This window comes from Balaenoptera physalus, assembly GCF_965194825.1.
Source record: "Balaenoptera physalus genome assembly, chromosome: 8".
Taxonomy (NCBI): domain Eukaryota; kingdom Metazoa; phylum Chordata; class Mammalia; order Artiodactyla; family Balaenopteridae; genus Balaenoptera; species Balaenoptera physalus.
The window spans coordinates 96,586,609-96,602,121 of record NC_138887.1 but is presented as its reverse complement, the minus strand read 5'-3'; the positions used below and the strand labels follow the sequence as shown (position 1 = coordinate 96,602,121).

The following is a 15,513-nucleotide window of genomic DNA, read 5'->3' as shown; positions in this document are numbered from 1 at the left end:
ATATAATTATAACTTCAGATTGTTTTTATATATTTACATCAATATAATATATATGAATTTTTTCAAATATGTTATATTTAGCTTAAAACCTTTTTTGGAAGTTTTTGCTTACTTCTTTAATGTTTCCCCTTTATTGTTCTTTTGTTGTTGTTCTTTTTATTTTTTTAGTTTATTTTATTTTTTTGATTTTTTTCCTAACATCTTTATTAGAGTATAATTGCTTTACAATGTTGTGTTAGTTTCTGCTGTATAACAAAGCGCATCAGCTGTATATATACATATATCCCCCTATCCCCTCCCTCTTGTGTCTCCCTCCCACCCTCCCTATCCCACCCCTCTAGATGGTCACAAAGCACCAAGCTGATCTCCCTGTGCTATGTGGCTGCTTCCCACTAGCTATCTATTTTACATTTGGTAGTGTATATATGTCAATGCCACTCTCTCACTTCGTCCTAGCTTACCCTTCCCCACTTCCCCCTCCTTGTGTCCTCAAGTCCATTCTCTACATCTGCGACTTTATTCCTTTCCTGCCCCTAGGTTCTTCAGAACCTTTTTTTTTCTTTTGATTCCATATATATGTGTTAGTATACGGTATTTGTTTTTCTCTCTCTGACTTACTTGACGCTGTATGACAGACTCTAGGTCCATCCAACTCATTACAAATAACTCAATTTCGTTTCTTTTTATGGCTGGGTCATATTCCACTGTATATATGTGCCACATCTTCTTTATCCATTCATCTGTCGATGGACACTTAGGTTGTTTCCATGACCTGGCTATTGTAAACAGTGCTGCAGTGAACATTGGGGTACATGACTCGTTTTGAATTATGGTTTTCTCAGGGTATATGCCCAGTAGTGGGATTGCTGGGTCATTGCTACCATTGCTGGGTCATATGGTAGTTCTATTTTTAGTTTTTTAAGGAACCTCCATACTGTTCTCCATAGTGGCTGTATCAATTTACATTCCCACCAACAGTGCAAGAGGGTGCCCTTTTCTCCATATCCTCTCCAGCATTTATTGTTTGTAGATTTTTTGATGATGGCCATTCTGATTGGTGTGAGGTGATACCTCATTGTGGTTTGATTTGCATGTCTTTAATGATTAGTGATGTTGAGCATCCTTTCATGTGTTTGTTGGCAATCTGTATATCTTCTTTGGAGAAATGTCTATTTAGGTCTTCTTCCCAATTTTGAATTGGATTGTTTGTTTTTTTAATATTGAGCTGCATGAGCTGCTTGTAAATTTTGGAGATTAATCCTTTGTCAGTTGCTTCATTTGCAAATATTTCTCCCATTCTGAGGGTTGTCTTTTCGTCTTGTTTATGGTTTCCTTTGCTGTGCAAAAGCTTTTAAGTTTCATTAGGTCCCACTTGTTTATTTTTGTTTTTATTTCCATTTCTCTAGGAGGTGGGTCAAAAAGGATCTTGCTGTGATTTATGTCATAGAATGTTCTGCCTATGTTTTCCTCTAAGAGTTTGATAGTGTCTGGCCTTACTTTTAGGTCTTTAATCCATTTTGAGCTTATTTTTGTGTATGGTGTTAAGGAGTGTTCTAATTTCATTCTCTTACACGTAGCTGTCCAGTTTTCCCAGCACCACTTATTGAAGAGGCTGTTTTTTCTCCATTGTATATTCTTGCCTCCTTTATCAAAAATAAGGTGACCATATGTGTGTGGGTTTATCTCTTGGCTTTCTATCTTGTTCCATTGATCTATATTTCTGTTTTTGTGCCAGTACCATACTGTCTTGATTACTGTAGCTTTGTAGTATAGTCTGAAGTCAGGGAGCCTGATTCTTCCAGCTCCATTTTTCTTTCTCAAGATTGCTTTGGCTATTCGGGGTCTTTTGTGTTTCCATACAAATTGTGAAAATTTTTGTTCTGGTTCTGTGAAAAATGCCATTGGTAGTTTGATAGGGATTGCATTGAATCTGTAGATTGCTTTGGGTAGTATAGTCATTTTCACAATGTTGATTCTTCCAATCCAAGAACATGGTATATGTCTCCATCTGTTGGTATCATCTTTAATTTCTTTCATCAGTGTCTTATAGTTTTCTGCATACAGGTCTTTTGTCTCCTTAGGTAGGTTTATTCCCAGCTAGTTTATTCTTTTTGTTGCAATGGTAAGTGGGAGTGTTTCCTTAATTTGTCTTTCAGATTTTTCATCATTAGTATATAGGAATGCAAGAGATTTCTGTGCATTAATTTTGTATTCTGCTACTTTACCAGATTCATTGATTAGCTCTAGTAGTTTTCTGGTAGCATCTTTAGGATTCTTTATGTATAGTATCATGTCATCTGCAAACAGTGACAGTTTTACTTCTTCTTTTCCAATTTGGATTCCTTTTATTTCTTTTTCTTCTCTTGCTGTGGCTAGGACTTCCAAAACTATGTTGAATAATAGTGGTGAGAGTGGGCAACCTTGTCTTGTTCCTGATTTTAGAGGAAATGGCTTCAGTTTTTCACCATTGGGAATGATGTTGGCTATGGGTTTGTCATATATGGCCTTTATTATGTTGAGGTAAGTTCCCTCTATGCCTACTTTCTGGAGAGTTTATTATAAATGAGTATTGAATTTTGTTGAAAGCTTTTTCTGCATCTATTGAGATTATCATATGATTTTTATCCTTCAGTTTGTTAATATGGTGTATCACATTGATTGATTTGCATATATTGAAGAATCCTTGCATTCCTGGGATAAACCCCACTTGATCATGGTGTATGATCCTTTTAATGTGCTGTTGGATTCTGTTTGCTAGTATTTTGTTGAGGATTTATGCATCTATGTTCATCAGTGATATTGGCCTGTAGTTTTCTTTTTTTGTGACATCTTTGTCTGGTTTTGGTATCAGTGATGGTTGCCTCGTAGAATGAGTTTGGGGGTGGTCCTCCCTCTGCTATATTTTGGAAGAGTTTGAGAAGGATGGGTGTTAGCTCTTCTCTAAATGTTTGATAGAATTTGCCTGTGAAGTTCTCTGGTCCTTGGCTTTTGTTTGTTGGAAGATTTTTAATCACAGTTTCAATTACAGTGCTTGTGATTGGTCTGTTTATATTTTCTATTTCTTCCTGGTTCAGTCTCGGAAGGTTGTGCTTTTCTAAGAATTTGTCCATTTCTTCCAGGTTGTCCATTTTATTGGCATATAGTTGCTTGTAGTAATTGCTCACGATCCTTTGTATTTCTTCAGTGTCAGCTGTTACTTCTCCTTTTTCGTTTCTAATTCTGTTGATTTGAGTCTTCTCCGTTTTTTTCTTGATGAGTCTGGCTAATGGTTTATCAATTTTGTTTATCTTCTCAAAGAACCAGCTTTTAGTTTTATTGATCTTTGCTATTGTTTCCTTCATTTCTTTTTCATTTATTTCTGATCTGATCTTTATGATTTCTTTCCTTCTGCTAACTTTGGGGTTTTTTTCTTCTTCTTTCTCTAATTGATTTAGGTGTAAGTTTAGGTTGTTTATTTGAGATTTTTCTTGTTTCTTGAGGTAGGATTGTATTGCTATAAACTTCCCTCTTAGAACTGCTTTTGCTGCATCCCATAGGTTTTGGGTCATCGTGTTTTCATTGTCATTTGTTTCTAGGTAGTTTTTGATTTTCTCTTTGATTTCTTCAGTGATCTCTTTGTTATTTAGTAGCACACTGTTTAGGCTCCATGTGTTTGTATTTTTTACAGTTTTTTTTTCCTGTAATTGATATCTAGTCTCATAGTGTTGTGGTCGGAAAAGATACTTGATACTATTTCAATTTTCTTAAATTTACCAAGGCTTGATTTGTGACCCAAGATATGGTCTATCCTGGAGAATGTTCCATGAGCACGTGAGAAGAAAGTGCATTCTGTTGTTTTTGGATAGAATGTCCTATACATATCAGTTAAGTCCATCTTGTTTAATGTGTCATTTAAAGCTTGTGTTTCCTTTTTTATTTTCATTTTGGGTGATATGTCCATTGGTGAAAGTGGGGTGTTAAAGTCCCCTACTATGATTGTGTTACTGTCGATTTCCCCTTTTATGGCTGTTAGCGTTTGCATTATGTATTGAGGTGTTCCTATGTTGGGCGCATAAATATTTACAATTGTTATATCTTCTTCTTGGATTGATCCCTTGATCATTATGTAGTGTCCTTCTTTGTCTCTTGTAATTGTCTTTGTTTTAAAGTGTATTTTGTCTGATATGAGAATTGCTACTCCAGCTTTCTTTTGGTTTCCATTTGCATGGAATATCTTTTTCCATCCCCTCACTTTCAGTCTGTATGTGGCCCTATGTCTGAAGTAGGTCTCTTGTAGACAGCATATATACAGGTCTTGTTTCTGTGTCCATTCAGCCAGTCTAGGTGTTTGGGTGGAGCATTTAATCCACTTACATTGAAGGTAATTATCGATATGTACGTTCCTATTACCATTTTCTTAATTGTTTTGGGTTTGTTATTGTAGGTGTTTTCCTTCTCTTGTGTTTCTTGCCTAGAGAAGTTCCTTTAGCATTTGTTGTAAAGCTTGTTTGGTGGTGGTGAATTCTTTTAGCCTTCGCTTGCCTGTAAAGGTTTTAATTTCTCCGTCGAATCTGAATGAGATCCTTGCTGGGTAGAGCAATCTTGGTTGTAGGTTTTTCCCTTGCATTACTTTAAATATGTTTTGCCACTCCCTTCTGGCTTGCAGAGTTTCTGCTGAAAGATCAACTGTTAACCTTATGGGAATTCCCTTGTATGTTGTTTGATGCTTTTCCTTTGCTGCTCTCAATATTTTTTCTTTGTATTTAATTTTTGATAGTTTGATTAATATGTGTCTTGGTGTGTTTCTCCTTGGATTTATCCTGGCAGTGGCGGGCTGCACAGGCTCTCGGGGGAGTGTGGATAGTGACCTGTGCTTGCACACAGGATTCTTGGTGGCTGCAGCAGCAGTGTTAGCATTTCATGCCCGTCTCTGGTGTCCGAGCTGATAGCTGCGGCTTCTGCCCGTCTCTGGAGCTCGTTTAGGTGGTGCTCTGAATCCCCTCTCCTCACACACCCTGAAACAATGGTCTCTTGCCTCTTAGGCAAGTCCAGACATTTTCCCGGACTCCCTCCCGGCTAGCTGTCAGGCACTAGCTCCCTTCAGGCTGTGTTCACGCAGCCAACCCCAGTCCTCTCCCTGGGATCCGACCTCCGAAACCTTAGTCTCAGCTCCCAGTCCGCATCTGCCCCAGCGGGTGAGCAGACAAGCCTCTCGGGCTGGTGAGTGCTGGTCGGCACCGATCCTCTGTGCAGGAATCTCTCCGCTTTGCCCTCCGCACCCCTGTGGCTGCGCTCTCCTCCGTGGCTCCGAAGCTTCCCCCCTCCGCCCCCCGCGGTCTCCACCAGTGAAGGGGCTTCCTAGTGTGTGGAAACCTTTCCTCCTTCACAGCTCCCTCCCAGAGGTGCAGGTCCCGTCCCTATTCTTTTGTCTCCGTTCTTTCTTTTTTCTTTTGCCCTACACTGGTACGTGGGGAGTTTCTTGCCTTTTGGGAAGTCTGAGGTCTGCCAGCGTTCAGTAGGTGTTCTGTAGGAGTTGTCCCACATGTAGATGTATTTTTGATGTACTTGTGGGGAGGAAGGTGATCTCCACGTCTTACTCCTCTGCCATCTTGAAGGTCTCCCCCTCTTTATTGTTCTTGTTGGAACATATTCTCTAGTAATTATTTCAGATATTACACATGGGAGGTGAACCATCTAAGTCCTATTGAATGAACCTCATTTTGGGTTTTAGTCTGAGTGGGTGTAGAACGTTAGATTCAAACTTATTTTCAAAATTATTTTATTCTATATCTTTGAAGATGTTTTTGATTAAAAGTCTGATGTCAATGGGATTTCTCAGTTCTTTGTTTCCTCTTTCTGGAAGCTTTTAGGATTTTCACCTAATCCTTAGTAATCTTACTGTGATGTGCTTGAGACTTGGTGATGGATCCTTTCTGTCTGAGAACTCATGTCTTTAGTTTGGGGAAATCCTCTTCTATTATATTTTGAGCAGTTTCTCTAATCCAACTTTCTTCATTCTGTCTGGAACTTGTATCAGACATATTTTGGAATGTCTACATTTATCTTCCATGTCTCTTAATATTCCTCCATTCTTTCTAATTTTTACGACCTTTCACCCTGCATTCTAAAAGATTTTCTTGTCTAAGTTTCTTGCTTACTAATTCCCTCTTAGACTCTGCACATTCTGTAGATCAGCAGAATAGATTACTAGTTATTGGCTGATACCTATTCTTCCCATCGTAGTAAAGCTTAAGCTGGGCATGAGGCTGCAACACTGAAAAGTACATTTTATAACCTCTTTTGTATGTTGGTGAGGCCAAGGAACTAAGGCCTGGAATAAAGGAATGTGAGGGGAAATGATGTGTGCCCCTTCTGGATATTGCTCTTAAAGCAACTGGGTTGCAATTCTGTTGTCTTTTCCCCCATCCTACTGACTAGAAGATGATGATAAGTGGATCAGCCACTAGGAAACACAAGTAGGAAGCCATTTGTAATGCAGCACAGAGCTTCCTCCTAGCCCTAAACTGCTTACCAATCCCTGGAGTGTCATGCAAGAAGGGAAAAACTAAGTTGTTTAAACAACTGTGTTTTAATATCCTTAATGAGTTTAACAAGTTTAATAGCCCCCAAAATAAACACATTGTACTGATTTTTTAAAAATTTCAACAATAAAAATGTTGTCACAGTCTTTTGTTGCTTCTTTTGTACTGATTCAACAGTCTTTCCTTTCTCTCTGAAAATGTTAACTCTATCTAGTCTGGTCTTGTTTTTTCTTTTGCTTTGTTTTGTTTTACTCTAAAAGAGTGGTTCTAAAACTTTGGCATGCAGCAGAACATCTGGAAAACTTGTAAATATACAGAATCCATGCCCACCCCAGAATTTCTGATTCAGTAACTCTGGGGTGGGCCTGAGAATCTGGATTTCTAACAATTTTCCAGATGCTGCTGCTGCTGGTGGTCTGGCCACCATACTTTGAGAACCTCTGTTCTAGTAATTCTCTTTCACACCAATGTAAATTCTTCTACGTTGAATGAGAAACCTTTTATTCTGTTGGCTGTTCTCAAATCTTTGGTTACTCTTGGGTGTGTACTCAAGAGTATTTGAAATTCCTGATGTGCAAAGTGCTACAACATATTTGTTTACTGTAGCCTTACCTCAGTGGCTTTCGGGGATGCACAAGGCTTGATTCTGGGAGGCAGCTAGTTTTCTGGAGAGGGGGCTTCTATTCATTCTGGTGTCACCAGCTTTCTGGGACACTAGCCACTCTTGCCTAGAGGCAGATACCTCTGATGCTCTTTACCTAAATTGTTTTAGGTAAAGCAATTTTGCCTTTGCTTTTCCCTGTCCCTTTTGCATTTTTCAAGCAGTCACCTTGTTAGTTGCCCTAAGATCCCTTCAGCTCACAGGATCCACCGGTTTTGGGGTTGAAACATCTTAGAGACACTTCGCTCTTTTCTAGCTTGCCTCTCCAGTGCATGATTAGGCTGTAGATTCCTTCAAATTCCACCCCTGCTCCGTGGGAGGTATTCCGGTGTGGACCGGAAAACCTGAGACAAATTTTAAAAGAGCTGTAACACTAATTCCTTCTTCAATTTATTCCACGTACCTCCTTTCCTGAAGAGAATTCTTTAAAGTTTCTGTTCTGTTGGAGGACTCCTTCAGTATGATCCAATATCTTTATTGATTTCTGCTTCTATAATTTTTCTGTAGTCATCAGGGGTTAGGATGAGGGGAAGGGACGTGTCAGCATATTCTCTACCCTCAAACTTGATCTAGCCTCTCTATATTTTACTTTTTTAAAATGAGTTTACTAAATAAAAACAAAAAATCTCTCAGTTATATCGCAAGCTTTTTGTGACTCTAGTACTGTATTATATACCTTCAGACATATATATTTTTCTCACAATTTAATAAATACATGTTTGCTTTGATGGTTTCCACATATAACCTACCCACTGTGTGGTTAGTAAATACCATTTTTTAAAAGATATGAGCCTATGCTAATGACAATTAAGAAAAAGTAGGTAATTAATATTCATAACAATAATAGTATTTATTGAGGACTTGTGGTGTACCAGGCTTGAGGTAAGCACTTTATATGCATAGTATTATTATCACTATTTTGCACCTGAGGGTACTAAAGCACAGAGATGGCAAGTAACTTACCCCAAATTAACTAACTAGTGAGTAGCAGAGGGAAGATTTAAGCTAGGCTGTACTCCAGACCCTGTGCCCTTAACTTCATACTAACTGCCTCCTGTGAAGGTATACTTGCTACTAGATTTCAAAGTCACATAGCTGATGTGCATTATCTATGACCTTTCTGTTATAATGTATGTGAGAATACATGGCATAGAGCTGAAACTAGACTCTCAGTATTTTTTAGTACTTATTGAATTGGAATAGAAATCGTCATTGTTGCCTTTCATTGTGTAATAAGGTTGACCATATTTTATTTCCTTTAAGTATAGGTAATTGTGATACAGACTTACTACAGACGATGGCATGCTAAAGTTGTGGTAGACAGTTTAAAAAGACAGAAAATGTTAAGGTTGCAGTGGGAAGCACAGGAAGAACTAAGGAAGATAAGAGAAAAAGAAGAGTGGATGAAATTGGATTATTACCGGAGGCATAATCCTCAAACAAAAGAAGATTTTGAACTTCTTTACAATGCACTAGAACGTAAGTTTGAACTAGGCTTTGCATAAAATATTAATTTTATAATTTTTCATTAGTAGGAAAAACAGGTTTACTAAAGACAAAAGGGGGACCTTATTATTATTTTACTAAAGACAAAAGGGGGACCTTATTATTTTAGGAAGACGTCTGGGGTATCTGGACTAGAGAATTTTAAAAGATGAATAATGTCTTACATTTGGGACAGGAATTAAGGCTGGAGTGAAATTGGAAACGCTTTTATATTAACAATGGATGAATAAAATGTGACCACGGCTCTGTGAATTATTCAGTTTTAGTATGTTATCTCATTTGCTCCTCATCCCTATGAGATAAAAGGAGAAAGTATTGCCCAGTCTGTTTCTCTGATGGTCTTGGGAATTTGTGAACTCAGAGTTGAACTGTCTTGAACCCCTCAGTCCAGCATTCTGTCTCTGATTCTGCTCTTTTCAGGAGATACCTTTTTATTCCCCTCTACTAATGATTATAAATATATATATATATATATATATGTATATGTATATATGTTCTCTACACATTTGATTTTATGGCTTATTTCTTCCATAGGATGTGTGCTAGTCATTGACACAGTTAAAAACGTCCGTTACTTGAACAAGCCAATCACTCCCTACTTTGGGCAGTATATACACTGTTCTTCTTGAAGCTTTTCCCCAATACCCACCTTCTAATCTCAGCTTAAATATCACCTACTCACAGGCTTTTGTGATTGACAGTGCAACTTGGACATCCTACTATCATCTTATGGTTCTCACTGCACACCAACTTTTCATTTATAACACCACAATACTTTTTTTTTTAACATTAATTTCACTACTGGACTGTAAGCTCTGTAAGTGAATGACTCATTTATTTTTTGGATGGTCTCTTTTTCTGTGCTTAGCGCACATGCCCAACAAATACTGGTAGAATGAATAAGTGAATGAATGAAGGGAAACCCAGGGATGTAGCCATGCAACTGTCTCTAGCTTCTGCTTTCCCAAGAGTACCTCTAAAGTGGAAGTAACCAGAACAGAAGAGTTATTTGTTACCTTAGATACCGGAAAGTGAAGTTGGGCTCTTGTGATGACATAGAAGAATTAAAAAAATTAAAAGTAGCCTCAGTTTTTTTTTTAGTTGAATACGGTCTTTTTATCCAAAGAAATAATAGTCTTTGATTTCTCTATGATTATTCATAATATTAACTTTAAGTAAATTTTCTTACTATAACGTTGTTTCTTTATATACTGTTTATTTGTGGACGTTACTATGTGCTCTGTTACTCAGGTCATCCTTTCCTCTCTAATCGAATACAATTTTAGGTGTCAGATATCAGGTCTATTTAAATAGCTATATGATAATATGCTATTTACTGAAGATGATACAGTTAAACACTAGGTCTAACAAGCAATAGTAATACATCTATCTCTGATAAGTGGAAGAAAATGAAAATGAAATTTCTTACATAAAAGAGACATCTCTTAGTTTTCTTCCAGGCCTAAAATTCTAAATTAGAACTCTAAGAATAATTTAAAGTTCTGTTTTGTTGTAGTTAAAATTCTGGTTCACAATCTCAGTAATTTACATAGCTCTTCTATTTACTATAGTTTTCGTTCCATATTCTTTACTCCAGTGTTTGAAACTGTTGCCCTCTTGTGGCTTATAGTGACAATTGCATAGTTTGAATTACAACTCCTAATAACAAAAGTTTAACTTTTCCTCCAGGTAACCTGTTCCTTAGTAATAAAAGCAAAATGATATCAATTTAGGAAAATGAATTTAACTATATAAGATAATATGCTGTATCAAAGACAAGACTATCTCTGGGCAACAGTGTGTTTTTTTTTTGTTTTTGTTTTTAATTTTATTTATGGCTGTGTTGGGTCTTCATTTCTGTGCGAGGGCTTTCTCTAGTTGCGGCAAGCGGGGGCCACTCTTCATCGCGGTGCGCGGGCCTCTCACTATCGCGGCCTCTCTTGTTGCGGAGCACAGGCTCCAGACGCGCAGGCTCAGTAATTGTGGCTCACGGGCCCAGTTGCTCCGCAGCATGTGGGATCTTCCCAGACTGGGGCTCGAACCCGTGTCCCCTGCATTGGCAGGCAGATTCTCAACCACTGCACCACCAGGGAAGCCCCAGTGTTTGATTTTTATGTCTTCTTCTTCTTTTTTTTTTCTTATAGCAATATGTTGAGGGCAACTTCTTTCCTTGATCTGACTGGTCACTCTTATCTCAGACTCGGTATAGGAGTCATTATCTTTAGGAAACCTCTCTTAGCAGCATGGATTAGGCTCAGCTCCTCTTTTCCTTGCCCCATTATTCTCTGTGCATACCATTCTCTTAACTGTCCATGTCTGTACCTAGGGCACCAGATAGGACCTTGTTCATTATGTCCAATAAATCTTTGTTGAATTGAACCTTCTACCCTTTGTCTTGTTTTAACTTGTGGAAATGGTGTTTTCTGACTCTTCTCTAATTATTACCTCTTGATCTCAAGGTCCCTTGACTCCTAGCTTCTGGAGACTCCCTGGCCCCAGTCCTTTGACAGATCTGGCCCTGGGCTTTCAGTCTGAATCTTTCTTGGTTTTTTTTCCATTCAGGCTTCCAGTCTGTGATAAGAATTTTAAAAAGCAGATGCGTATAAACTGCCAGTGACAGACAAAATATTGTATGTTCTGCTGTTTCTTGTTTGGAAATAGCAAGTTTATCAGATCTCAGAAATTTTAGAATGTGTATGGACTTTATATTTTAGTACTATCCTTTAATTTTATAGTTGAACTTCAGACCCTGGAAATTAGGTAATTTGTCCAAGAATGTAAGTTAAGGTTATAAGATAAATGTATTTTTTGAAAGGAACTGGTTGCTTTCATATCTTTTTCTTTAAAAATATTGGACGTTATTGACATCTGTTATGGGCTGAATTATGTTCCCCCCAAATTCAGATGTTGACGTTCTAACGTCCAGTACCTCGGAATGTGACTGTGTTTGGAGATAGGGCCTTTAAAGAACTAATGAAGAAAAAGTGAGCTCATATGGGACCCTAGTCCAGTATGACTGGTATCCTTATAAGAAGAGGAGATTAGGACACAGACATGCACAGAGAGAAGGTCATGTGAAGACAGTGGAGGAAGGTGGTCCTTTACAAGCCCAGGAGAGAGGCCCTCAGGAGAAACTAATCCTGCCATCACCTTGATCTTGAACTTCCATCCTTCAGAACTGTGAGGAAATAAATTTCTGTTATTTAAGCCTTCCAGTCTGTGGTACTTTGCAATGACAGCCCTAGCAAACTAATGCAGGATTCCAATTTTTTTTGTTTGCTTTTATTATCATTCCCAGGGAGCATATATTTTATGAAAGCAGGAAGAATCTCTCATTTTTCTCAATGTCTTCTCTGTATAGTTCTGGAAACTGTCAAATCAGTTATAAAATCAGTTTTATATAGCTGTTCCTGGTTCCTGTGTTTTTCTATTCCTTATTAGTAGTGGGTCATGGTATTTTTCTGATGCCATGTTCTATCCTTTACTATAGATTTACAGGGAGTTTGTTCATCTAATGGAGAATCTTACTGGAATTAAGGTCCATTATTTTCATATTTCTAATTAGCTTCATTGGGTTGTTTCCTTTTTAAAAGTCATACTAATAATTTAAGCAAAATACAAAATCTGAATATATATGGATATAAACGTATTTGAATACACATATGTATAGCTCCAGATTCACCCAGGACTTAAGGATTAATCTAGCAGATCAGTATATTGCTTTTTGACGTTGGCAGAATAGCTTAAATATCCTAGTGGCCTAAATTTATTACTGGTCCCAAAGGTTTCTAATGTAAAACTGGGAAGTAAAATACGCTTACTAATATCATTCAGTGTTTATTTGCTTTCTGGGGACATCCATATAATCCCATGAGGTAAATACTCTCAGTTATTATTTCCACAAGCAAGCAATCTTCCTCTTTATTCATATACTGCCTTTTAGTATATGGATATTGTCAAATTTTTAAAGTTTTTTGGTTGGTAAAACTACTCTTAAATGATAAGCTCATCAATCATGGATTTTCTGGACTTTCATAACATAATTTAGCACTTACATTTACAACCCTTTTGCTGAACACAATTTAGCTTTTAAATTTACAAATCCTCTTTTCGAATAGACCAAACTGTACAGTATCTGAATAATGTATTCCTGGTAAGAGACAGAATGGGATTCTTATAAAGAACACAAGTGACAAGTCCTTGACCTGATCAGGATGATTTCAAATTGAAATTTGAGAGGAGGAAGAAATAATATGATAAAATTATAAAACTAGATATCATGAAAGGCAGTGGTTGTAACAGAGGAGGTCCAGAAGCAACACTTATGACTTCAGATACTTACCTTTCAATGCAGGGACTCGTATTAAAGTAAACTTGAAATTTTAATAGAAGAAGGAAAATATAATTTCTAATTATATAAATTATATATAAATGTAATATATTCTGAAATATCCCTGCAACACGATGAGACAGTAATCATGCCTGGAATATAACAACAGAAGAGTACATTTTACTTGATTGAATCATATCTAATAGAAGATGAGAGGAAGTAATCTTATGTCAAGAGTTGATTTACCCAAAGGAAGTCTTTAAAACTAATGGTGAAAAATGTCAGGCTTTTGGGTAAAGATAAATGTAATGACAAGCAAAAATTCTGTCCCAGTGGAAGGATTTTACAGTCTGTCCAACTAGGGAGAGGCAGAGACACGTTTGCTCCTTCAAGAAGGCATTATGTCTTTCTCACTTTTGTATGTACCATCAAACCTTATAGAGTTCTTTCAGATAATAATTGCTCAAAAATTGCAGTTGAGTATTTTGAATTGGCAAAGAAGTGATAGGATTTTGACAAGTATTGATATAATAACCAGATCAGGGAACTAGGTTTTTTGAAGTTCAGATAAAAAATAGGCTTAATTCTATGGCCAGAGTGTAGTTCATGAGACTCTGAAGCTTCATCATTCTGACAATAAAGTAATAAATCATCTCTACATAAAAGGAAAGAATTACATGGCTAATTAAATATGGCTTTCCAGTAGTAAAGCACCTAATAAGTTCACATTGAAAAGAATTGTGATGAATGTCAAAGACTAGAGTGACTTTATGGAATATTTGTTCAGAATAAAGAACAGTAGGTCACTGTTTCTACTTTTGTTTTGCTTCCATGTTCTGTGAAGAACAGAAAACAAATATGGCTCAAATGAGTTCAGGTTCACAGTTCAAATGTTTGTCCCAGGGGATCAAAGCCATACTGTTATCTTTCAGTAATCATGGAGAATGGGAGGTGTGCCCAGAAGACATGACCTCCCAGAGAAGGCTTGTGATTAACTGTCACATACATTACAGATTTTTATAACTCTGCCCGGCTCCCTGCCCCAATACACACTTTTCAGGTGCCTGATTTAAATTTGAGGTTTATGTAAAATTCCCCCAAATTGACCTTACTGCAATTTTTGTTTCATCCTATGCATTTTGATATGTAGTGCTTTTTTTTTTCTTTCCTTAATTGTTAAAGGTATTCTCATACCTTTTACTTCTTATTTGATTAAAATGTTATTTTTGATAGTATTTCTTACATTTCCAAGCAGATGGGAATATATTTCTTTTTTAAACTTTTGTTATTAATTGTAGTTGAATTGTACTGTGTCAAAAAATGCAGTTTTCGACATTTCTGATTTGGGGGATTTATGTTTTCTTCCATTCCTACTCCTAGAATTTATATAAATTTATATAAATGCTTCCTAGAACTTTGAAAATAAGATATATTTTCAGACTTTGGTGTTCAGAGCTTGATGTATATTAATTAGTTTAAATTTGTTAACCATACTGTGTCAGATATTGTTTGTTTTTAATTCTTCTTTACTTGACTGTCATAGATTAACTCATTTGTATTTTATTTATGTTTATATAATATAAAATATACTCACCACAGTAGTGTTTATAACTGATAGAAGTTTTGCTTTTTGTAGCTTGATGGGATGTGATTTTCAGCATAAATATTCATGAGAGTCATACCTTTCATCATAAAATTATCTTCTACTCCAAGGGATGAATTTTGAGTGTTTTCCCCCCCTATTTTCAATATATTAATATTGCTGTATCTGTCTTTTTTGTTGTTCATATTTACCATCCTTTTATGTTTAACCTCAGTCTTTGGCATCACTTTGTGCCTTCCAAAAACATCATGTCATTGAATTTTTTAAAAACCATAATATTTTATTTTCAGTCAAAAAAATCGAACCATTTCATATTTTTCAATATAACGATTATGCCTGATTTTGCTTCTCTCATCTTGCTTTATGCTTTTTATTTCTAATTTTTTTGTCTTTTTCTGCACAAACATTTATGATTGTTACTCTTTTCTGCAATGATTTGAAATGTAAGCATTCTTTTTTTATTCCTTCTTAAAGTTTTTCAAGGACGTTCTTAAAACAGGTAAACTATCAAATGGATTCATAGCCTACCCTTTTCTCTAGTTCTGATTCCCGAGTTAAGGTTTACTACCTTCTGCTAGAGGGTCCACTTTCTGAGATGAGACAACAGCAGTTTGGGGGACGACATTTGTGCCTCCTTGAGTGTCTTCCATTCGAATCTGCACTGTGTCTTACGGAAATTGCCCTAAGATTTCTACCACATGGATCACACCTCTCTCTGATTTCCAGTACTGCTTCCGGTCTCTCCCTCTCCTCCCCCATTTCATGTTTCCTGTATCATTTCTAGAAGAACTTAGGAGAGAGGAGTTGGAGTTAACAGCCTGTATATAAACCTCCATCTTGTCAGAAATTTGGTATGCCATATATTAAAGAGGAACTAGGCCTGGATAGGACA

General features: G+C 36.8%; 1 protein-coding gene across 1 annotated transcript in view; it reads left to right on the top strand.

Annotated features, from left to right (window-relative positions):
* The window catches only part of IQUB (IQ motif and ubiquitin domain containing), a 73,637-nt gene that overhangs the window by 23,213 nt on the left and 34,911 nt on the right, over positions 1–15,513 (top strand). The window contains exon 8 of the mRNA XM_082472549.1: positions 8,451–8,676. Coding sequence (XP_082328675.1) covers positions 8,451–8,676 — 226 coding nt within the window. The remainder of the gene's footprint in view (positions 1–8,450; positions 8,677–15,513) is intronic.